At 50.5% G+C, this 23,721-nt stretch overlaps 2 protein-coding genes across 11 annotated transcripts in view; one reads left to right on the top strand and one right to left on the bottom strand.

Moving 5' to 3' along the window:
• The window catches only part of PPP1R10 (protein phosphatase 1 regulatory subunit 10), a 36,779-nt gene extending 34,205 nt beyond the window's left edge, over nucleotides 1-2,574 (top strand). For 6 of the 7 annotated variants that reach the window (XM_067752362.1, XM_067752361.1, XM_067752360.1 and 3 more), the window contains 3 exons: nucleotides 105-218; nucleotides 384-1,046; nucleotides 1,314-2,574. In XM_067752362.1, the coding sequence (XP_067608463.1) occupies nucleotides 105-218; nucleotides 384-1,046; nucleotides 1,314-1,423 (887 nt within the window). In that variant the 3' untranslated portion in view covers nucleotides 1,424-2,574. The remainder of the gene's footprint in view (nucleotides 1-104; nucleotides 219-383; nucleotides 1,047-1,313) is intronic. The other variant, XM_067752367.1, reaches the window with a different exon arrangement.
• A 5,382-nt stretch (nucleotides 2,575-7,956) lies between these two features.
• On the bottom strand, nucleotides 7,957-20,895 carry ABCF1 (ATP binding cassette subfamily F member 1). Of its 4 annotated transcripts, none has more exons than XM_067752368.1 (25): nucleotides 20,743-20,895; nucleotides 17,043-17,089; nucleotides 16,745-16,843; nucleotides 16,464-16,590; nucleotides 16,276-16,313; nucleotides 16,081-16,191; nucleotides 15,379-15,453; nucleotides 15,183-15,296; nucleotides 14,119-14,223; nucleotides 13,738-13,860; nucleotides 13,259-13,359; nucleotides 13,076-13,161; nucleotides 12,624-12,763; nucleotides 12,390-12,538; nucleotides 12,011-12,094; nucleotides 11,685-11,809; nucleotides 11,382-11,494; nucleotides 11,112-11,283; nucleotides 10,936-11,010; nucleotides 10,782-10,852; nucleotides 9,523-9,555; nucleotides 9,270-9,438; nucleotides 9,008-9,072; nucleotides 8,841-8,913; nucleotides 7,957-8,695 (listed from the first exon to the last, which is right to left on the bottom strand). In XM_067752368.1, exons 1-25 carry the CDS (start codon nucleotides 20,813-20,815, stop codon nucleotides 8,529-8,531), a joined length of 2,535 nt encoding a protein of 844 aa, XP_067608469.1. In that variant the 5' UTR covers nucleotides 20,816-20,895; the 3' UTR covers nucleotides 7,957-8,528. The 4 variants fall into 4 exon arrangements, with proteins under 4 accessions (XP_067608469.1, XP_067608470.1, XP_067608471.1 ...); XM_067752369.1 differs by having other exon boundaries at nucleotides 16,464-16,593; nucleotides 16,751-16,843; XM_067752370.1 differs by having other exon boundaries at nucleotides 16,751-16,843.
• Between the last annotated feature and the right edge of the window lie 2,826 nt (nucleotides 20,896-23,721).

The following is a 23,721-nucleotide window of genomic DNA, read 5'->3' as shown; positions in this document are numbered from 1 at the left end:
CAGGTTGGTCTGAGGGGGTCAGCTGGGCACACCTAAGCGGGAAGACGTCATGCCGCTCTTCTAGAATCGTCTTGCTGACTGCTTCACTCCTTTTTCATTAACAGTGCCTCATGGACTCTTAGGGCCTGGTCCCATAGCCAATGGTTTCCCACCGGGAGGCCCTGGGGGCCCCAAGGGCATGCAGCACTTCCCCCCTGGACCTGGCGGACCTATGCCAGGTAGGTGGTGAGTGAGAGGTTAGAATGGGTTTGTCTGCTTGATTTCGGCCTGGTAACTGTACAGGATTGACCAAAGCTGGGGGTTGGTTTGGGTTGGGAGATGGCGGTCCCTGGGTGCAACAGGTAGCTGATACTGTCTCTCTCCCTTTTTTTTCCCCCCAAAAGGTCCCCATGGAGGCCCTGGGGGCCCTGGTGGGCCAGTGGGTCCACGTCTCCTGGGTCCCCCACCCCCTCCCCGAGGGGGTGATCCCTTCTGGGATGGCCCAGGTGACCCCATGCGGGGTGGCCCAATGCGTGGGGGACCAGGTCCGGGGCCATACCATAGAGGCCGTGGTGGCCGAGGCGGGAGTGAACCACCTCCTCCTCCTCCTCCATTCCGAGGGGCCAGAGGAGGTCGCTCTGGAGGAGGACCTCCAAATGGAAGAGGGGGCCCTGGTGGGGGCATGGTCGGAGGTGGTGGGCATCGTCCCCATGAAGGCCCTGGTGGGGGCATGAGCAGTGGCAGCGGACATCGTCCCCATGAAGGCCCTGGCAGTGGCATGGGCGGTGGGCATCGCCCCCACGAAGGCCCTGGCGGCGGCATGGGTGGTGGCAGTGGCCATCGTCCTCATGAAGGCCCTGGTGGAGGAATGGGTGCTGGTGGTGGACATCGGCCCCATGAAGGCCCTGGACATGGGGGGCCCCACGGCCACCGACCTCATGATGGCCCTGGTCACCGAGGCCATGACCATCGAGGGCCACCCCCTCATGAGCACCGTGGCCATGATGGCCCTGGCCATGGCGGAGGAGGCCACCGAGGGCATGATGGAGGCCACAGCCATGGAGGAGGTGAGGATGCTCCCTGTCCCCCATATGGCTCTTGGTGTCCCATTACAACTTTTTGGGGAACGTCACTACCCCGGGTCTGCCAGGCAGAACATGAGGTCACCCCGTTCCCAGCATGCATGGCAGTTCCTTCCTTTAGCCCTTCCCCCAGGTCCCCAAGACTAGGTCTCTCTGAAAGACAGTTCTCAGGATGCCTTGGACGGGTGGGATGAGGGTGGCATTGACCTCTTGGCCATTTCCTAACTAACTATTCCACCATCATTCCCACAGACATGTCAAATCGCCCTGTTTGTCGACATTTCATGATGAAGGGTAACTGCCGCTATGAGAACAACTGTGCCTTCTACCACCCGGGTGTCAATGGGCCCCCCCTGCCCTAGGGACCACCTGCCCACCCCACCCACACCCCTGTGGACTGCAGCCTTGCTCCTTCCACCCTTTTATGGCTTCTGTGAGGCCCATTTTCCCCTTTCCCCAGCTGATGAGGAGCCGGCCCCCTCAGTGCCCACCTGCCTGGGTTCTTGGGGGTTTTCGGATCACTGGTGCGCATTGATGTACATATTTTCCTCCAGTCTGGGGAGGAGAGAGACTGGACACATTCTGTACCCTGGACTGCTGAAGAGGAGACCGAGTTGGCTTCACTTTTTGAGGAGATTTGCCCTTTATGCCAAGCGCCTCTCCAGTATTACCCTTTATGCCTGAGAACCTAAAGCTGGTTATCCTGGAGAACACCTCTACTCTCCTCTTGTGGGTCCTCCACATGCACACAGAACTCTGACACGGGATCAGCTGCACTTATGAAATCATCCCAGCCAAGTTCATGCTTCCTCGTGGGGTGGGGAGATGGTAAAGGGGTATTGTGTATCCCACTGCACTGAGAGGACTCAATCAGGCTGGATTTGAGTTCTGGAACACATCATCCCCACTCCTCCCGACACAGGCTTTACATTGAGTCCTTTCTCAAGTAAGACGTTGCAATCTTCCGTGAACACCCAAGTTTGCATCATGGGTCTGCTAGGTTCAATGATGGCAAATCCACATCGGCATCCGGTGAAAAGTTTTAGCTGGCATAGGTGAGGCCATTGGTGGTGGTCCACCCTTGCCTGCAGCTCATTCTGGAAATTAAAACACTTCAGTGAGACCAGCTTTTCATCATCTGAAGCCCGGCGTGCTGGGCATGCCAGTCACACTACACGCACTGCCTCTGGGAGTTAGCGTGCTCCTGGCCCCCACCTGGAACCTTGTGGGTGTGAGGCCTCCAGCTCCCTCCCTTGCCCTGTCAGTCAGCCACCTCTGAATCCCCACCAGGTGCCTTCCTGGGTGGATTCGATGAGATGACCTGCCCTCTCCCAGCCCTCTCCTTCACCTGTCTCAGCATCAGTTGTTTTCTATGAAAACAGTGGATTGGTTGGGTTTTGTGCAGGGTCTTGGGTTAGAGCCACAATGGATTTGAGGATGAGTATTTTCTTTTTTCTTTTGGTTTTGTATATTTTGTACATTAATAATAAACAGTGGAAAGAGAAGTATTTAACCCCTGGTGTTCCTGGACTGTTTAAAAAGAAAAAAGCCATTATCAGCTGTTGTTGAAAGTTCATTAATACAAACCTTTGTGGAATGTGGCTTTCAACCCTTCGTTGGTGTTAAGTGAAATACTGGTGAAGGAGTACTTTGAAATATAAAACGCCATAGCTCGGGAAGGCAGAGCTCACAGATCACCTGAGCTGCAGAAGGTGCAGGCACATCCATTCTAGCTGATCCTAACAGCCCTGTGGAGTAGCTTAGGGAAGGGATTTATGTGAGGGTGGGCAGAAGGGAGGAGTAGGGAAGAGTGGCTGAAAAAGGAAAAATCCAAGAGCAGTTTCTGGGGAAGGAAGGAAAAATAGGTGGATCCTGCTTGTCCCCCAAAAAAGGGGCTCTGCAGGGTAGAGAGAAATAGGCCTGCTGCTAGAAGATGTAGGATCAAGATAATTTTTAGACCTTAAGGACAGGTATTGAGGGCCTAGTTGATGGAACAAGATTCCCAGCGGTGGGAATTCCCTGGTGATCCAGTGGTTAGGACTCAGCACTTTCACTGCTGGGGCCTGGATTTGATCCTTAGTTGGGGAACTAAGATCCTGCAAACTGTGCAGCATGGCCAAAAAAAGTATATTTAAAAAAGAAAGATTCCTGGGGAGACAGGAGGTTTTAGAGTCCAGAACATGGAGGGAGACGATTAACTTTAAATAGGAAGCTCTGCTATTCTTGTAATCAGAAATTAAGAGATTACATTTTGGGGGGAGAGGGAAAGGGAGGTAGGGATATTGGGGTATAGGTTGAGAATGGTGGTTACCAAAGTTGCAGCGTTCCTCAGAATCATCTGAAGGGCTTTTAAAAGAGATTGGGGGTGGGGTTCAGCAAATTTTCTGATTCAGCAGGCCTGGGATGAATTCCGAGATTTTGCATATCTAACAAGTTCCCAGGTGTTGCTGACTGCTGATCTGGAAAACAATGAAAAGACAGGGCCCTAGAACACGTTTCTTGGCTGTTGTTTCCAGGATTGGCCACAAGAGGGGAGCAACTTCCTAAACCTCACAAGCCCCACCTACACTTAGGCCAGTGGTGCTAATTTTTCTTCCCTTTTGCCCCTTCTCTGGAAAGAGGGTTTTCAGTCAGCCTACTGTTGCTCTTCACACTCGGAGAGGTCCTGAAAAGATGTAATCTAAGGGCCAACCTAAGAGGTGAAATACCAATGAAGTACACAACTCAAGTGAAAAAAAGTTAAAAATTCTTTAACTTGGGCTTCCCTGGTGGCGCAGTGGTTAAGAATCCGCCTGCCAATGCAGGGGACACGGGTTCGAGCCCTGGTCTGGGAGGATCCCACATGTCGCGGAGCAACTAAGCCCGTGCACCACAACTATGGAGCCGGCGCTCTAGAGCCCGTGAGCCACAACTACTGAGCCTGTGCGCCTAGAGCCTGGGCTCTGCAGTGAGAAGCCACCACAATGAGAAGCCTGCACACTGCAACAAAGAGTAGCCCCCGCTCGCCGCAACTAGAGAAAGCCCAGCGCAGCAACGAAGACCCGACGCAGCCAAAAATAATTAAAAAAAAAAAAAATTCTTTAACTTGTGTTTCTTTCTTTCTGGTTCCATCTACTGCTGCTTCTCACCTTCTTCCCTCCACCTCCTGCAACAGGCCACAAGAATCTTTACAGAGAGCTTAATTTTTTCTATTTTAATTTAAAAATGAGTTCAGCCATTTTCTTTCAAATTCTCCATGAAAATCCAAATTACCTGTTACTTAGATTTTCTTTTTTTTTAGGCAGGGAGACAGTTTGGGCATCTCATCCATTTCACTGTACCCACTGACCCATTTCTGTTTCTTTACCAAGCCTTGCAGGCACACCTCTCCCGACTGCTTCAGTTGGTCTGTTCTTCCTTTCTTATTCCATTTCCACCCCCATCCCTAAATAACCTATTAACTTTTGACTTTTCTGTCAACCCTTCCCCAAGCACACCAGTGCAGTCTCCAATTCTGAATCACCATTATTCTACTTCTCCCATTCCTGCTCCCAGGCAGTAAATATAATGTTGAAAACCCACAAAATCCTACCATCTTGGCCCAGTACAAATTACTAGCACTGACTCAACATTCACTGCTGCCTGGCAACTCCTAACTCCTCTCCCTTCTCTGGCACCAAATCTCCTGAGAAAGTGAGCCCCATCCTACGTGAGCACCATTTCCCCTTCTCTTCACCTGAAAATATGAGTCTACATTATCTCCTTTCCTTTCTTAGAGGAAGGAGGATATCTCCTCCTGCTCGCCTCTCCTGGCATCTCCTCTTCCTGTCTCCCTCCCACCCACCACTCTTCACCCAGCAGCCAGAGCAATTTTGTGAAAATGAAAACCAGGTCAATTCACACTCCTGCGTACACACTGCCTTCTATTACTCCTAGAACCATATCCCAACTCCCTATCAACGTTTATAAGACCCCACGTCCTGGCCGCTGCTCAAGCTCTAAGCTCAAGCCATGGTCCTGACCAAGTCAAGCTCTTCCCAGCTTCTGAGCCTCTGCACATTCTGGTGCCTTGCTGAAGGCTCTTTCTCACCCATCTAGTTGGTTCCTTCTCCACCTACAGGCCTTGGTTTTAATTAATGTCACTTCCTCTGAGAAGTCTTCCCTAATCACTCAAGCTAAAGGTGACCCCTACCCTTTCTCTCCTAACACCATGTTTCCTGTGACATGCTCCAAAGGCACCACTGAGTTCCTACCTTTGCACTTCTAACAAACTCCAGGTGATGCCGCTGCCGCTGGTCTAGGACATGCTGAGAACCACTGCCCTAGAGCAGCCACCAGTTCAAGCGTCTCAGCTGCTGCACCAGCACCAGCAGCACAAGGGCAACTTCGCACATTCCCAGGCCTCGTCTGAGTTGTATATGGCCACAGGGCTCCTTCCCGACTTTCATCTTTCCCACTGTAGTGCTGACAGACTTCCCTAAAACGTCTCTCACATGTTCCTAAAACACAGTCCTGCCTTGGCTCTCATGCCCCTCAAGGACTCATCCTTTGGTCATCCTGTCCATATTCTACAGATGAGGGAGGACGCCCAGGGCACTGGCATCAGAAAACTAGGGCCCCCATCCCAGGAATTCTCCTTTCCAGGCTGGGTGACCATGGGCACGTCAGCGTCTCTGAGTCTGTTTCCTCATTAGGAAGGTGTGGAGAAGAGTAATTTTTTATAACACTTCTACAGTGCTCATTATGAACCATATTAGCGCATGATTTGTAGGTGACAAAGGTCATGAATAAAAATATTTAATTGTTAACTAAATTCCATTTTTCAGGCTTTGGGTTACCCACATACTGTACTACTGTGTAAATGTGTAATTTTTTCCTTTCGAGTTCCATTTCTATGCTGCTCTTTTTGAAGAAGTGTAATTCTTTTGCCCATATTTAAAGTGCATTATTATAGTATATATATTGAGGAAAGAAAGAAAACTTGTGCCCATGGATGGAAGTTATTTTGGAGCATCTGAAGTATCTGTAGTGAAATCAGCGACCAAACACTTAAAATGCAAAATGTTGGTGTTCATTTTATAAACAACATTCCCAACTATTTTGTGTAACAACTCATCTAGACTACTGAACTGAAAAATTTAAGTGCAAAGTGTAGAGCGTACATGAAATACATGTAACAAAAGTAAAAAAAAAAAAAAAAAAAATTAAAGCCCTTCACAAATAATTACTTAATCCCTTAATAACCTTGTGAGGTAGGGGCTTTTTATCACCTTCATGTTACAAATGAGGAAACAGGTACCAAGAGGCTAAGTCCAAGGTCACCCCACTAGTAGTGGACTTGAAGCCTGCTCCCACTGTTCTACGACACACCGACTTTGTGGAATTGTGGAGAATACTTTCACATGTAACATCTTACTTGGCACAAGACCCTGATGCTTTTCCCTCAAATTCCATAAGGGGTGTTCCTTTATATCTAACTTGGAGATGTACCCAACGGCACCTCTTCAATCATCTTCACACCAAACCTTCACTTTTGGCGTAAAACTCATAATTGAGGTCCAGTATTATTTGGCCAGAAAATAACTTCCCCAAATTAGACACCCCAACTTAGTAAATCTTAAATGGTTCTTCATATTTCCCCCGGAACTGCACACATCTGACCATCCTCTCTCCAACTCCCACACCTGGCTCTTTCCATCTGTCCTTGCCTTGTATCCCTCTCTCTCGTATCCTAATTCAGGATTTATTAGCTCATCCCCACAGCGAAAGTTCTGGGGCCCATCCCATAAGTCTCTAAAGTCCACCTTGCCCATCACTACCTGAAATCACCACCAACCAACCACTTGCCACTTGGGTTTTACTTTGCAAACCCAACTCTCCAATCTAACTCTAATAAGAAAAGTGGCCACACCAGCCATGTTCTCTCATTAACTCTCAAATAGTTCTTTCTTCTTTAGATCTGCCTTAGACCTGCTCTTTTCCTATGTTCCAAAAATGGCTCCCTGTTCCTCACTACTAAAATCCTGGGACTTCCCTAGTGGTGCAGTTGTTAAGAATCTACCTGCCAATGCAGGGGACACCAGTTCAAGCCCTGGTCTGGGAAGATCCCACATGCTGTGGAGCACCTAGGCCCATGTGCTACAACTACTGAGCCTGCGCTCTAGAGCCCATGAGCCACAACTACTGAGCCCATGTGCCACAACTACTGAAGCCTGCACACCTAGAGCCCGTGCTCCGCAACAAGACAAGCCACTGCAATGAGAAGCCTCCATACCACAACGAAGAGTAGCCCCACTCGCTGCAACTAGTGAAAGCCTGCGCGCAGCAACAAAGACCCAACGCAGCCAACAATAAAGAAATAATTAAAAAAAAAAATCCTTACTTTTTCAAGGTCCACTCTCAAGTGATCCCGCCAAATAATCAAGTTCTAGATAATCTTTCTCTTCTATGAGCTCAAGGCAACTTAGAATCTAGAGCACCACACATTTGGCAATTAATTGTATCACGCTATACACTCATGTCTTACTTTCTAAGTCTTCTCTATCTAGACTATTCATGAAGGCAGACCTTGTCTCTTCCCTTCTTGCATACTGCACGGTGCTGTACATGTTGGCTGATTTAGTAACTTTTGGGAGGATCAGGTCTCTGGTCCCTGATACCAGGGCGGAGCTTGGATAGTGAGAAACCCGAGTGTCCTAGTTGGAAGGGATGACTCACTTTCCTTTGTCCTTGTCGGAAGGGCTGTGGGAAGGGAGGGAGGCTCCTCAAACAGTGAGCACCACCTAAAGTGCGGTAAGACTGCAAGTTAGACCCACCTGTACTGGTGGGGAAGAGAGGATACTAACTGCTGCTAGTAAACTGAACAAAGCAAATCAAGAGTAAGAACAGTTCCAGCTCCCATGAAATCTCCAAACAGTGACAGGGCGGCGCAACTCCTTTCCTTTATTTCTTCCCCTTGTAAAGGGTGATTCGAGTTCAGCAGCATTCCTTTCCTGCCCCCAAGTCCCCAACCAGACTAGAGACTGCAGGCACCAAATCCTGGGTGACAGCACAGGCCTCAGAACTCTCCTCCAGCTCTGAGCTGCACCAGCTGTTTGTATCAGTTAGGTCAGCATTAAATCCACCAAAAAAAAGCAGCACCACTCACAGAACAGGGCAGCAGCTGGGCCTGAAGCTTTGAGGCGGACCAGACGCAGGCTTCTGAGGACAGAGTCTCAGACAACTGGCCACATGAGCTTGGCTGGATGGAACCCCATAACAAAGGTCACCTCTGCTTGTACGGAGGGATTTCAAGAACAAGGCCAGCTCAGTTATCTGAAGAGAGCAATCAGACAAGTCTTTCAGAGAAGAGGAAGCAATCGAAGTGGTATCCTGGTCACATCAAGACCACACTCCGCCTTCATGTACCCGAGTAGCTACTGCGCCAGCTGCAGACCAGAGCAGACTTCCGAGTGGAGAGGAGACGAGGGGATGTCCAGGAAGCGAAGCTCACTCTCGGGGCCGGCTGACCATGACTTCCCCCAGGGCCTCCAACACCTCCCGCTTGTAGTCTTCGAAGTCGCCGTCGATCTGGCTAACACTCTGCTCCTCCACCACCCACAGCTGGCAGCTGGTTTCTGTGATAAGTCGGGCATCATGGCTGACGACGATCACAGCTTTGAAGAAAGATGGCGAGAATGGAGGGCAGGGAGGAAGGAGGAAGAGGGGGATCAGAACCTGAGAGGAGGGCGCCCAGCCGAAAGACACCACAGCCCGGTCCCCAAGGCGGGGAGGAGGAGGGCGCGCCCTGAGCTGACTCACCACCCTTGTATTCGTTGATGGCCTCCCCAAGAGCGTCGATAGACTCGATGTCCAGGTTATTGGTGGGCTCGTCCTATGGGGGAGGAGGCATCCCGTGACTGAGAGTTACGACTCTTACCTTTCCCTTCTGTCACCCTTGCCCCAGCCCTGCAGTCCAGCTCACTCACCAAGATGAGGACATCGGGCTCCCGACAGGACAGCTCTGCAAACACAACTCGGGCTTTCTGCCCACCTGTAGCAAAGGGAAAGGAGATCCACCACACCTTTCACCACCTGACATTTCTGCAGGTAAACCCTGAATGTGTGTGTGCGCGCGTGCGCACACGCGGTGAGGTCCCCCAAGTCCCAGTTCCTCTTTCCTCCTGCCTCTAGGGACAGTCTGCAGGTATGAAGGCTAAGGACGGGGACACCTGCCCTGGCCCCTGGTACCAGAGAGTTTGCAGATCTGGATGGTGTGGGCGTGACTCTCCAGGCCAAAGCGGCCCAGGCACTTGCGGGCATCCTGGTAGGGCAGGTTGAAGCCCCGCTGCAAGTACTCGGTGGGCGTCTCCTCCATGCGCAGCTGCTCTGCATACTGCTGGTTGAAGAAGCCAATTTTCTGCCCGAGAGAAGAGGGAGGTGGTCGGTCAAAGTCATACTTCCTCTGTCAGCCTCTTACTCCCTGATTCCCAAAGCCACTTACCAGCCGGTGGTTCTTCCTCATTTCCCCACGAGTCTGCAAGGAAAAAGCAAGGGGGGAGCTAAGGGGAAGGGGAAAGGAGCTGCAGCTCCACACCCCAACTTTTCTGAAGGGGAGCTAAACACCAGAACCGGGCTGGAACAAGCCAGCATGAGAAAGGGAACACGGGCGTCTCCTGAACGTGACCAAGGCAGGCCCAGGAAATCAGAAGCAAGAGGAGAATGAAGGAGGGGGAGACAGAAAGCAGAGATTCAGAACCAGGAGCAGACCGACCACAAGTAAAGGACCCCCGTCCCCACCCCTGCCTTCCAGCAAGATGTTTTCAGGGTTCCACCTCAGATGGGGATTAAGAGACAGTTTGTGGGAGGATCTAGAACACCTTTCTGAAGATCTACTCTCTGTGGGTGTGAGGCAACGGGCCCTCTCAACACTTTCTTGGAGGGCAGACAGATGGCTACAACCCACCTAAGCACTACATAACGCCGCAAAAGTCCCCAAAACAATTCTAGGGAATTTATCCTAAGGAAAACTAAATTCATGAACAGGTATAATAAGACTATTTACTACAGGTTTGTCCTTTAGTGAAAAATCTAAACGACTGACATCAAATACACTACGGCAGATGCATACGAAGCGCACGCACACATAGGATTCCCGGCACGGAAAAACACTTGAGTACATGATCTGGAAAAAGCTGGCCACAGAACAACTCCCACGATAGGCCACTTTCGTTAAAAAAAGTTCTATGCACGCTTGTAAAGGAAAAAAAGGAGAAAGCAATCCATTGAAATTAATACTGGTCACCTCTGGATTTTGCTCTGGCTTACGAAACTTCTTTTCTTTCCTTTTTTTCCCAGCTGTGCCGCGCAGCTTGAGGGATCTTAGTTCACGGACCAGAGACTGAACCCGGGTCCATGGCAATGAAAGCTCTGAGTCCTAACCACTGGACCACCAGGGAATTCCCTGGCCTGTGCAATTTCTAACCACTCTACAATGGGCATGTATTTCTTGCATAACCGAAACACATGGCGGGTGGGGAGGCATGCCCCTAGCCTGGCCCCACTTCTCCTGGCTCTTCTCCCTGCCTGATCTAAACCGTCCTCCTCTACAGCACCTCTCAAGGAAGCGCACCATCCATGACAAGTTCTGTATTTAACTCTCCACGGCACAGAGGGGCCCCCGACTGCAGCCTCTGGGGAACAGCCGTGTGCTCACGCTTCTGCTCGCTCGTCGCCGTCCCCCTTCCTGGCTCCCGGACTCACCGGCGTCAGCTTGCCTGTCAGCAGCAGCAGCAGGGTGCTCTTCCCCACACCGTTAGGGCCCACGATGCAGACTGCCAGAAGGAAGACAAAGGTCAAAGAGGCGAGGTCCCCAGAAACTCTCCCCGGGGCTCCTGAGCCTCCCCTGCCAACTCACTCCTTGAGTCCATGTCAATGCCAAAATCCAGATTCTTAAAGAGTGGTTTCTGCCCCTCATAGCCAAACGTCACACCTGAGAGACCAGGAAAAGAAGCACTTTATTTTCTCTTCAGAGTCCCCCGAGGGTGCCCCGAATGTCCTGGTGTGAGGGAAGGCACGGCCGCGGCCGCTCACCATGCAGGCCCAGCACCGGAGGGCTGAGCGGCGGCGGGTCAGGGAACGTGAAGCGCACGGTGTACTCCCTGGGCCGCTTCAGGAGCTCGGGGGCCTCCTGTGACTCCTCATCCTGGTTTTTCCTCCGGCACTTCTGCTGCTTTCGAGTCAGGGCTTCCTTTGTTTGCTTTTCCTGGGGAAGAAGGGGAAAGGGAGACACCCGCACCCTTTACAGAAGGCCTCAAAAGGCAGGCAGGGCCCGAGTCCTCCCAGGAAGACTCAGGTGCTCACCGCCTGCTTGGTGGACTTGCCGCCCGCCTTTAACTCCTTCAGCTTTTTCTCCTGCTTCTCATACTGCTTCAGCAGTTCCTTCTGTTTCTGCTGGTACATCTTCTTGAAGGTCACTGGGGCAAGAGAGGGGAATGGGCATCGATGGTTGTCCCTCTCCCCAGCAGGACGGGGGAGGATGGGGGCAGGCGTCGTTGTCTAGAATTCTGAAAGACTCAGAATTATCACCACAACCCTACAGGCCCTCCCTCCCAGGCCTTTCTCCAGGAACCACCCCTTTCCTTGCCCGCAAACGATCCTCCTTACTGTAATTGCCCCTGTAGTAATGGAGCCGCTGGGCATCCAGATGGATGATATCGGTACAGACGTCATCCAGGAAGCCCTGGTCATGAGAGACGATGAGCAGCGTCTTCCGCCAGCCTTGGAGGTAGCTGGGTTTTAGAGAAGAGCGTGGAAATGTCACAATGGCCAGGTTAGGGTGGAGTCAGGGGAAGCAGACAGAGCATGGGGGCAGGGAGTGAAAGAGGGGGGGCTGGAGTGAGAGGTGTCAAGGGCAGAGTGGAGACCAGCTAGAGGAAACGAGGGCAGAATGCGAACCAACGATGCAAAGGCTGTAATCAAGGGCTACTCACTTATTGAGCCAGATGACAGCGTTGAGGTCCAGGTGGTTGGTGGGCTCATCCAACATCAGCAGCGTGGGCTCCATGAATAGCGCCCTAGAGGGCAGGGCAGCAGAATGCAGAGTCAGGGGGAAGAAGACCCTTGCTCAGAGAACCCAGAGAAGCCTCTGTAAGTGGAGCCTGAGACCATGAACACTCCTTCCCAACCTCTCCTTAGACAGTTCCCAGGCAGGAGACACAGACAGAATACACTCCCAGGTAGGGAGAAAAGACCCTGAGTCTGACAAGGCAGACAGTAAGGGAGGGAGAAGACGGCTCTGGAAGAACGGGGAGAAGGGGAAGAGCCCTGGTGGATGGAGGCTGGAAGGGAGGGTGGTGAGGGGGGGCCCACCTGGCGAGGGAGACGCGCATGCGCCAGCCCCCCGAGAACTTCTGTGTGGGTCGATTCTGCATCTCAGGGTCAAAGCCCAGACCGGCCAGGATCCGGCGGGCTTTGGCCTCTGCAGCTGCTGCCCCGGTAGCCCGCAATTCCTCATACACCTGGGAGGAGGGAGAAGAGGACACATGCTGCGAGGTCCCAGGAGCCCCCAGTCTTAGCCCGTGTCCCCTGCGCCATCTCCTCTACCTTCTCGAGCCTCTCAGCAGCCGCGTCATCGCCCTGCTCCAGCTGTCCCTGAAGCTGCCGCTCCTCTTCCAACAGCTTCAAGCGCTTCGTGTCGGCTCGGAGAACAGCCTGCACGGCCGGTGTCTCATCGGCTACCACCTCTGGGGGCAGGGGAGAAGTCAGGGTGCCCCAAGGGCCAAGCCTCCTATTCCCTCTTCCCTATAGCTGTTTCTGGTTTGCCTGACCCTGCCCAGCTCTTTGTACTTGTTCCAAACAAAATACTCTCCAGTCTCTCATCTCTTCTCCCCCTTCTTTAGCACCATTTCCCAGTCCCCAGTCTCCCCACATAACCCTTCCAGCTCTACAACGACGGTTTCTTCTATTCTTGGTTGGCTCCTGTACCCCAGGGCGGCCCCCCTCAGGCCCCTCGGTTTCACCTCCCCGTCAAGCCCCTCTCCCACCAGCGGCCTCACCCTGTTCACAAAGCAGCACGTCGATGTTGGGAGGGATGCTCAGGGCTCGGTTGGCGATGTGCTTGAGGAGAGTGGTCTTGCCCTTGCTGGGGGATGAGAGCTTTTAGGACCAGGCTGCCTCAGAGAAGTCTCTTCTCCTTCCAGCCCCGCCCCTCTCACAGCTCCAGCCCCTCCTCTCCTCACCCATTGGGTCCCACCAGGCCATAGCGGCGGCTGGCGACAATGTACAGGTCTGCGTTGACAAACAGCTCCTTGCCGTGGGCGGAGATGCTGAACTTCTCCAGCTGCAGGTGTCAGGGAAGGAGCGAGCACATGAGAACTCTCCCTTCCAGACAGCAGCTGCAGCTTTCTCTTTGCAGGGAAGCCCCCTCTTCTCACCACACCGGCCCCTTCCCCAACCACTGCCTCTAACTGGAGTCTCCAAATCCTAAGCGCGGCCAGCCTGTCCCGCCTTGCTTCCCTCCGAGGGTGGACCCTTATGCTGGCTCTTCTATCTTCTCACTCAACTTGGCAGAACTCAAGGTGTAGAGAACGGCTCCGAGCTTTCTTCCCAATGGACTTCCCATTCATACCCACTTCCTAGGCTGCCATGGCCACTCAGGGGAAGGTGAGAAGTGGCATGTCCCTGGGTAAGCTGGTAGAGAGGCCCCCTCAGACCTTACCTTGATGTCAGATGCGTTTTCTAACATGGCCTGGCGGGAAGACACCTCTGCTTGCGACACGGAGAAGTCATTTTCAGCAGCACTGGCTGCTTTTAATGAAGCCACCTGGCGCTCATACTCCATCTGAGAAGGAAGGAAAAATCACATTTGAGGCTATTGCCTGCCACTTTCCCATCACCACAATACAGCCCCACATCACCAGACACCGAGACAAGGCTCACAGAGAGAAATTATTTCCTTACTCCAACTGTTCTACCTGACAGAGCACCCAAAGCCCTCCTTCTTGTCCCCTAATTCACATGTCCCCTACTTGAAGCGTTAAGGGAAAAAAAAAAAAATCAGGTTCTCCCACCTTTGACCACCAAGAACCCAAGGTTTTACCTGTTTCTTCAGCTTCTTCTTCTCCTTCTTGCTAAGGTGAGCAAAGGGACCATCAGCCTTGGACTCCCCTTCCTCCTCCTCCTCCTCTCCTTCTTCCTCTGACCCCTGTGAGAACCAGGGCATAGTAAAAACAAGGGACCCCTTCTAGAACTCAGACTTCACATCACGTACCCCCAGTTCCACTGTCAGCTCTGTCTCTCTCCACCAGGGTCCTGAAATACACTGGTGGATCCGCTCCCATTCTCATACCCGCCCTGCTCTCCTTGCAGCTCTGTATCCATTTTTGCCACCAGGAATAGTATAAGTATTTATGTATGAAACGTAATAATGTATGTGTATCTGTAACTATGTACTATAACTATGTAACTGCCAATACAGTGTAATTGAGGGTTATATGAGGTTCTTTTTCTCATGTATCAGTGGCCTACACATTAACATGCAGGGGAAAGGTCTAGAAGCCCTAGCATACAGTCACTGAGAAATCCAGCAAAATCAGAACTAGCAACTGCTAACAGTACGAGGGAGCTCAGAGATCACTAGATCACACAGATGAGGAAACTGAGACCCAAGGAGATGGAAAAATGTACTCAAGGTCACACAGTGAGTGGTGGCAAGAGCCAGAGCTCAGACTGACTGAGGCTAACGCCCGCAGCATTTCCTCTCTGGGTCAGGAGTTGCCAGTGATGGCCCTTGAGCTAAGAACGGTTTTTACACTTTCAAGGAATTTTTCCAAAAATAGAAAAGAAGAAGAATATGCATCAGAGATTGTATATGGCCTGCAAAGCCAAGAATATTTATTATGTGTCCCTTTACAGAAGTTTGCCTGGGACTTCCCTGGTGGTCCAGTGGTTAGGACTCCACGGTTTCAGTGCCATGGGCCCGGGTTCAATCCTTGGTTGGGGAACTAAGATCCCGCAAGCCACGTGGCAGGGACAAAAAAAAAAAAAAAAAAGTTGCCAACTCCTGCTCTGGAGAGTAAGAGCACCCCCAGATCCTGCCCCCTGCCCAAGGGCCACAGAGTCCTAGTCCTTCAGCCCACCTTCCCCCAACACCAAAATACAAACCTGCTCTGCCTTCTTGGCCTTCTCCTTCCCTTGCTTGGGTGGTTCCTCTTCTTTTGTTATTTCCTCTTCATTCTCCTCCTCGTCATTGTCCAGAGCAGCAAATTTATTTTGAGGCTACCGGGGAAAAGACAGCAAGTTTGATGAAATGCTCTAATTCCTGAGACCCAGCCCCTCCTCCTGCCTATTACTCCCTCACCTTGGCCTTCCCCTTTGACTTCTCCTCCTTTCCCTTTTTGCCCTTGAGCCCTGGCTGTTGTTCCTGAGATACAGCCTGGAGAAGACACACACAGACACACACAAATTAATTTACTATATTGTAGCTTAACGAGCGTTTCTAGGGGGTCTAGGAGTAGCAGTTAACTATACTGAGTCTGCCAGGGAGAAAATGAGACCAGCAAAACCCTAGTCTCCGGCTAAGGGACTGTGACACAGGCAAGTGAGCCACGTGGGTGAGATGGCCCTAGCACTGGAGGGCTTCCTCAAGAGGACACATCTCGAGACGAGGTAATGGATGTGGGCTTAGTGAAGGTGCTCTAGAAAGAGGGAAGAGAAGGCATAAAGAACAAAGGTTTCAACACACAGTCAAGCTGGATGCCAAGATGTGATCACGCTAATCTGAAAGGTATACATGGAGAAGTCCCAAGTAACCCTGCAGAGGGGTCCAAGTGGAAGGGCAAAGACCCAAAGGCCTTTGTTTTATATTTGGAGTTTGAAAGCAACAGGATCACTGTAAATTTCCAAGTGATGAAGAGTATTTTAAAAAGCTGACTCTGACAGTGTAAGCAAGACTGGCCTAGAAGAGCTAGCTGAAAAGTAAGAAAAGAAGCCGGGAAATTACCACACTATGGCCAGAGGTGCTACACGGGGTGGGAGTGACTGGCAGAGCCACCACTATCACCTTATTGATCCGATTTTTCTCTGGCTTGGCTGGCTTAGGAGGATGTTTTTCTTCCTCCTCCTCTTCTTCCTCACTCTGATCCTGAATCAGGGCTGCAAAAACATTACCACCCTGGAGAATGAAAGGGCCAGAGAAGTCAGCGGGATGGTCAAGGCTGCACCCCTGGGGTCTCTGTCTACCACACAGATGGCTTACCTTGGTTTTCTTCCCTCCTCGGGGTACTGGGGCAGGTACTGAAATGACAAGGGGAGAAGGTGAGACAGGAAAGGAGAATTATGATGTCCTGCTCCTTAATCTAATCCAACTCCACAAGCAAGGAACGCAGCTCCTGACTCTTCATGACTAAAGAGTTCCAGGTGCCCATTTCCCCTCGGGACATTTACCCTCATCCTCCTCATCACTGGCCGGCACTGAGAGCTTCTTAAGACGCTCCATGAGCTCCTTCTCCTCTCCGTCATCATCCACATCCTTTTTCCGACGGCTTTTTCGAGCATCTCGCTTCTTTTTTTGCTGCTGAAAGCCAAACAGTGAGAGAATGAAGCCCAGGCCGCTGATGTATCTCTGCTCCCGAGAGAGCTCCCCGTCAGCTGAGTGAACCAGTGTGGGCTGCAGAGGGGCTGGCGGACCCATGGATGCCTCCATGTAGTGGTGGGTCCCCTGACACCTGTACCTGCTGCTGCTGCTGCTGTTGCTGCTCCTTCTCCTTGAGCACTTTCTTTTCTTCCCCAGCTTGTCTGTCTTCTACTGCCAGCTCTTCGAAGAACTATAACGGGAGTTAAGATCTAGGTAAACATGGCTCAGAAACCAACCAAGCCCTTCACCACCACACACGAGCCCAGGGACCTTCCACTCCATCCCACCTTGCTCCCTCTCCTGACAAGACCTCTTCCCCTCCCTTGGGCCACCACCGCCTTCAAAGGGCCACCTTCTGCTCAGAAACACCCACAGTCCCCTCTCCTCACCGTCTTTTTGGTCTTCCTGTCCTTCTTCCCTTTCTTCACCACTTTGTCTAGAAGGTTAAGCAGACATTGTGAATGATGATTTGCAAATTCCAAAGCACTCTGATCTCTCCTGCCAAGCTCTCAGTGGTCCCCACCCTATTTACTGTTTTCCTAGCTCAACTACCGCTCCCTAGACATTGGCCACAGACACAAGACACTGGCAACAAGACAGACAATGGTGGCTGGTCTAGGGTAGCAGTGGGAGGCAGAGAAGGAGAATCCACAGGGTGATGGCAGAGGTGAGAAGTAAGAGTATTCAGAGATGACTGCAATGTTTTTAGCTGGCAAAATTAGCTGGGTTAGTGGTACCATTGACTATCGCAGGATATACTGGAAGAGAAGGACCCCTCTCCCCACCCCTACCACCCATGTGGGAGAAAGGTAGGACAAAAATATGAATTCAGTTGGGGATATGTCATTTTTGGAACCTGCAGGCCACGGAAACAGCCATCTAGTAAGTCAACAAGAACCTGGGTCTATGCCGCACCTGCTCCACTAGCACTTCTAGCACAAGTCACTAGCTGTGACTGTACTTAATTGCGCATCAGTCCTTCATCCTAGAGAGCGACCTGAGACTACTTAGCTCGTGTTCCCAGGAAGCAAAGTGGGAAGTCGATAAAAGTTTACTGACTGAACAAATTCCAGCTTCTCCTTTCTGTCCATCCCCATTACCCTGAAGGCAGGGGACTAGGTCTAACTCCCTCCCACATCAGACTGGGAGGCAGCCAGCAGCCTCATGACTTCCCTCCACGCCCAGGCCTGTCCACTATCACATTCGTCTCCCAACCATCCCATCCACCCACTGCTACCCAATTCTATCCAAAAGCACTCCTGCAATCACTTGGGGTTTTTTTCCCCAAAAAACCCCAAAACAAAGGCTTTCTGCTGTCTACCACACTGAGTATTCTCACACCAGATTTCCACCTAGTCCATAGTAATCATTTATTCAGATACTGAGCATCTACAGTGTCAAAAACTGGAGATAATAAAGGACAATCGCTATAACTTAGGACCTCACAGACTAAAAGGGTGCATCCTATCTTGTCTGCTATCTCTGTTTCCCTAACCATACCCGTGTTCTGGACACTGGCTTCTCCCCGCTCCTTGGTTAACTCCCAGGCACGCTTATGCCTGTCTTTGCTTAATCTGTGACCTCCATCCTGAACACATTTCAAAATCTGATCCCCATATTGGGTGACTAGTGTGATGGAACTGAAAAGATGTGCAGGAGAAGATAATGAAAGGTTTTATAAGCTATTCCACAGAGTCTAACCCTAAAGCCATTAAGAAGGAGGATCCACTGCAGTACATGAGAAGGAATGACATGATCAGCTCACCCTAACAACACAGAGTGACTTAGACACTAAGTATCTCCGAGGACTAACACAACCACACCTCCTGACCGTAGGGAGAGAAGCCTGTGCACAGGTTCAGGCGTGAGAAAGTATTATCAGCAAGGAACAGGAAAAGGCTAAGTGTGGCTAAAGCTATGCTGTATCCTCCACATCTGCCCCTCTAATGGCTCCTCCCCTTAGTAAGTACCTCACTGAAGTGACTCCTAATTTCAAAGCCAAGTAAAGCACTTTCCGTAACCTTACAATCTCCTCCCCCAATTACTGTTTCTATCCCGTCTTCATTGAGTCTCAGTGCAGTCCACGCTAGCTCCACCTCCTCATCTCCCGTTCCTTTCTGAATATACTGCAACCTGATTCAGCTGTCATCTTCTAATGAATACTACTTTTCTCAGAGTTGTCACTGTCCCCTTAGTTGTTCAACCCGAAAAGGTTTCTTTGTAGTTCTTATTTTGCGTGATTACTTGGCAACATTCCATGCTACCTACCTCCTCATCCTTTTAATTCTCCTTTCCTGTTGTTACTTAGCGTCAGGGATCCTGCTGCTGCTGGTCTGCCTCTAGTTTCTCTGGCTGCTCTCCTTTCTCGGTCTCAACTCCTCAGCCTCCTTCTCCACCTTACTTCCCTTAATTGTTGAGGTTCTTTTGGGTTCCCACCTCCTACGTCTTTTCGCTTCAATCTGCATACACTCTCTAGGGGATGCTCCGTACAACTACACTCACCTGCGTCTTTACTCCTAGTCCAGAGCTCTCTCCACAGCCACCGAACAAACTCTCTCCTTGCCATCTCCTCTTAAAATTCCCCAGAAATCTCCAACTCAGCATTCAAAAGCTGACCTTACCTCTTCCCGCTCCCCACTCTACAGCCCACTACTGCTTTCAATAAATAGCCTGCTAACCACTGCAGTATTCAAGTGAGTGTCAGCCTTAATTCTTCTCCCTTGATTTAGCTGGTTCCCAGTTCCAGTCAATGCCCTGGCTTACTCTCTTACCACTTCTCACCTGGCTCATTACCAGAGCCTCCTAAATGGTCTCCCTCCCTCCAACCATTCCTTATGCACTTCAATGGGTCCTCCTTCTTAATGTTTTTAGGACTAAGTTCCTTGGAGTAGTGTATAACACCTTTCATTATCTGTCTCCCACACGTCTTTCCAACCCCATCACACTAGTCACACAATACTGGGAACCAGCCAGGCTCAACGACACCTCTACCTCTGCACTAACTGCGCCCTCTGCTTGCTTAGGATGTTCTTCCCCTTGCTAACTCACACTGATCCTTCAAGAACGAACTCGGCTATCACATATTCCTGGGAGGCTTTGCTGACACTCCCGCCCTATCTGATAGATGTTGCCCCTCTCTTTTCTAGTCCCATAGCATTCTCAACACATTCATCACACTCTGTCAGCCTCTGTCTGATTAATGCTCTGTCCCCACCACTAGACTTGCCCCTTCTCGATAGGCAAGGCTTATCTTTCATCCCTACACCTCCAGTTCTTCTGCACAGCACCAGGTACAAAGTAGGCATCCAATAAATGCCTGTAAAATTAGTCACTGTATACCTACTATAATTATTTGTATTCATTTTTATCTCCCTCTTGAAGTACCTTCAAGCCTGGTAGGATGTCTTCGTATTTTTTTCTCCCCTCCCCAAAGCACAGCACTTACACTGCATAATTAAAAACAGGTGCTCCATAAACATCCGCTGCTTTTAAGTAAACCTTAATCCTCCATTCCAACACCCAGTGTCTATGCTCTTGCTCCAGCTGAGTCAGAAAGGTGTCTTACGAAAGAGCGCAAGGAGTCATCCTTTCTTAAGAAGCAGGTGGGATGATGGTTTCCACGGGTGAGTGTGAGAATGTGTATGTGTTTGTGTGCGCGCGCGCACGAGAGAGAGAGAGAGAGAGAGAGAGAGAGAGAGAGGGAGGGAGAGACAGGAGGTCGAGGCACAACTTATATAAATATGTAAGTGCCGGATGTGGAATACCGTGTGGTGGGGAAGATGTCCAAATGAGAAGAAATCAGGACTTTCTCAGTTCTCCCCATCTCTCCCTCGGTACCATACGCTCTTCCTCGTCTCTTTCCCAGTCTTACTGAAGTTCCTGCGTGACACCCCGGCACCTCTACTTTCGCCGGCACCCCAAAAGCCCTCCTGCCAGGGCAAACTCTTCCCGGCCCCACTGAACGCATGCGCAGTAGCCCTCGCACGGCCCGGTCAGTCTCGCGCCCCGTGACTCTCTCCTAAGACACGCACACACGTCTCTCTCTTCTTCTCTTGCCTATCTCCTTCCCTCCCTGCCTACCAGCCTCACCTGTGGGGCTCGTGGTCTCTCCGTCCCCGATCCACTCGGGCTCTAGCGGCTGCTGCTTGGGTCCCTTCGGCATCGCGACGGCAGTTACTGCAGTCTTGTCGGCGCCGGGCGCTATTTCCGGTTCCGGCAGCTTGGGGCCCGGAACGAGGCGGGCTCTCTACGTCTGCGCTGTCGACCCCGCCCCCGGACGGCCCACGAGCGCCGCGCCATCATCTCCGGGGAGAGCTTGCGGCGGGGGTTCGCCCACTCGGGTCGCGACAGCAAGTTTATGACGGTTGGGGAACCGCAATGCAGTGACTCCGGGGCGCCGCGTGACTAAGGACTGAACATAATTTCCGACTAGTATGAAAGAGTAAAGTCATGTTTTCTCTTTGCTTTTTTTAAGAAACTGAATGCAACCTTGTACCAGCCCCGTAACGTCTGGTTAGGAGCAGGAGGGCGCAGTCCACCGACTCAGGAAGAGGCCTTGTCGGTCAAGTGTTGAGATGTGTCACAAAATCCCGAGGTGTAGAGGTGTAAACGAGGAGGAACTCTAGCCTAACAAATAGAAATCACGGTGCGGTGGAGCTTCAGTTCACCGTTTTTTTTTTCTTTTTTGGTAACAGCTTTTCTGAGGTGTAATTGAGTTACCATAAACTGCGTATACAGTAGACAGCCAATAAACTGCAAAGTGTACACTTTGATAAGTTTTGACATGTACACACCGGTTAAATCACCACCACAGTCAATATTTGGGTCACTTCTTTTGTGTGTGACTCTTGGATTCATTGGAACTTCCTGACTTTTTTGTTTAAAATAAATTTGTTTTTACTTTTGGCTGTGTTGGGTCGTTGTTTCGGTGTGCGGGCTTCTCATCGCAGTGGCTTCCCTTGTTGCAGAGCATGTGGGCTCTAGGCGCACGGGCTTAGTTGCTCTGCGGCATGTGGGATCTTCCCGGACCAGGGATTGAACCCGTGTCCCCTGCATTAGCAGGCAGATTCTCAACCACTGCGCCACCAGGGAAGTCCGGCCTTTGTGTTTTTAAGAGCTGGGCTGGCCCTCACATCTAGGCCATGGTGTTCTCACATTGAACATAACCTCAGAACACCCATGCCAGACAAGGCCAATCTGTGACTGTGATGAAGTAAGACAGAGTCTATAATCTTGTGTAAGTGCAGACAAAACAAGGTTACTATGCAAACCATAAATTCTGAACAGGTCCCTCTCAGCTAAAATGAGTAGTGGCTGCTTTTTTGCCAGTTACAGCTTCAGCCATGTTTCATTTCTCCCCCGAGAGGAGACTCTGTTATCTGTGGGTTCCACATATTCGGATTCAACCAACCTAGTATCAAAATATTAGGGGAAAAAAGAAATTCCAGGAAATTCCGAAAAGCAAATCTAAATTTGCTGCATACCAGCTACTACTTACATAGCATTTACATTGTATTTATAACTATTTACATGGCACTCACATTGCATTCAGTATTATAAGTCATCTAGAGATGACAAAGTATAGGAGAGGATGTGTGCAGGTTATACGCAGATATTATGCCATCGTATACAAGGGACTTGAGCATCCTTGGATTTTGGCACATGAGGGGGTCCTGGAACCAATTCCCCATAGATGCCGAGGGATGACTGTATTAAAATGTGAAATGATACAATTGCTCCCACTTCCTGGGAGCACTCAATCTAGATTCCCCACTTCCTTGAATCTTCCCCCAAATCACAACACTAAACCCTAACACAAACACAAATCCTAATCACTCCTAACCCTCTCCTAGTGAGATCTCTGCAGGTGATAAACCCAACTTTGTTTAACTAGAGGTGGTTCCTGTGTGGTCTTTGGCTGGAGGGCACTGACACTTGACTGTCTTATTCTCTACTTCATGTCCAAATTCTAGCAGGGAGGCACTGGTAGAGGATGTTCATCCTCCTCTAATGTTTTTACCTGCTGAAGGGCCAAGAGTTTGCTTAGTACGTGGCTGCCTGAATAAAGAGTACTTTTCAAGCCTCACTGGGGCCAAGGATTGGCCACAGGACTAAGTTATGGCCAGTGATGTGTAAGTTAAAGAGGGTATGTTAGCTTGGAGGTAATTTCCTCTGCGCTTCCTCCGTCCTGAGGCTTGGAGCATGGATAAGTGAGCTAGAGTTTCACTGCAGACTGTGAATAGGAGGGTCTGGCCCCAAGAATCATGGAGCTGAGAGCTAGGGGGGAGCAGGGGTTCTGAACACCTGAGGACCTTGTGGTGGCATGATTGTCACACATGCCTTGTACTACACTTCTTGACTTGTGAGAGAAATAAACTTCTATCTTGCTTTAAGACTAATTTTGGTTTGTTACAACTGAACTTAAAACTCATAACTGGGTCATAATAGGTGCTTAATATTTAGAGTGAAGGAATGTGTCCATGCTCATAGCTTCAACCACTACCTATATGCAAGTAACTCAGATTTATGTCTCTAGTTTTAATCTGAGTACCAAATCTGTATATCCAGCTACTTACTTTCTCTCTCTCCTTGGATGTCTTAAAAGATGCAACCATTCCAAAAGCGAATTAGTGGCATTCTGCCTGTTTTCTTCTAATACCTTTTCAAACAGCACTTGGTTATGTGAGCCAGAACGACCTGACCCTGGGAAACCTAAAATACTTCCATTTTGGTCTATTTCCAAATGTTCACGTTTCTTCCACTCCGCTACCCAAGTCTATACCACCACCAACTCCCTCGGACTGCTCAAGTAACTTGCTAATGCCACTTCCAAGCCTGGCCAGCTCCATACAGAGGTCATCTCTTTGAAAAACCTATCTAATCTATGATACCCACCTGCCTAAAATTCTTCAAAGGCTTCTGTCTTAAGACCCAAATCCTCATGTTCTGCAAGGCCCTGAGTCGTCTAGCTCCTTTTCCTTCTCCTCTCCTCTCACTCTTCCCATCTCCTCCTAGCAACACCTTTGCCTGGACTCTGCTCTCCCACCTCACCTCCTGCTTGTGCTCAGA

This window comes from Pseudorca crassidens, chromosome 10, assembly GCF_039906515.1.
Source record: "Pseudorca crassidens isolate mPseCra1 chromosome 10, mPseCra1.hap1, whole genome shotgun sequence".
Taxonomy (NCBI): Eukaryota; Metazoa; Chordata; class Mammalia; order Artiodactyla; family Delphinidae; genus Pseudorca; species Pseudorca crassidens.
The sequence above is the reverse complement of the archived record's forward strand: the minus strand, read 5'-3'. Positions and strand labels throughout refer to the sequence as shown.

Bases quoted from the DNA above. Each gene is read 5' to 3' on its own strand.
- ABCF1 (XM_067752368.1), bottom strand. From the start codon at position 20,815: ATGCCGAAGGGACCCAAGCAGCAGCCGCTAGAGCCCGAGTGGATCGGG. The intron at 10,853-10,935 runs GTGAGTTGGCAG...TCCTTCTGGCAG, and splicing joins CATTGACATGGACTCAAGGA to TCTGCATCGTGGGCCCTAAC. The intron at 8,914-9,007 runs GTGAGTGAGCTG...CCTCCCCCATAG, and splicing joins AGCCCGATGTCCTCATCTTG to GACGAGCCCACCAATAACCT.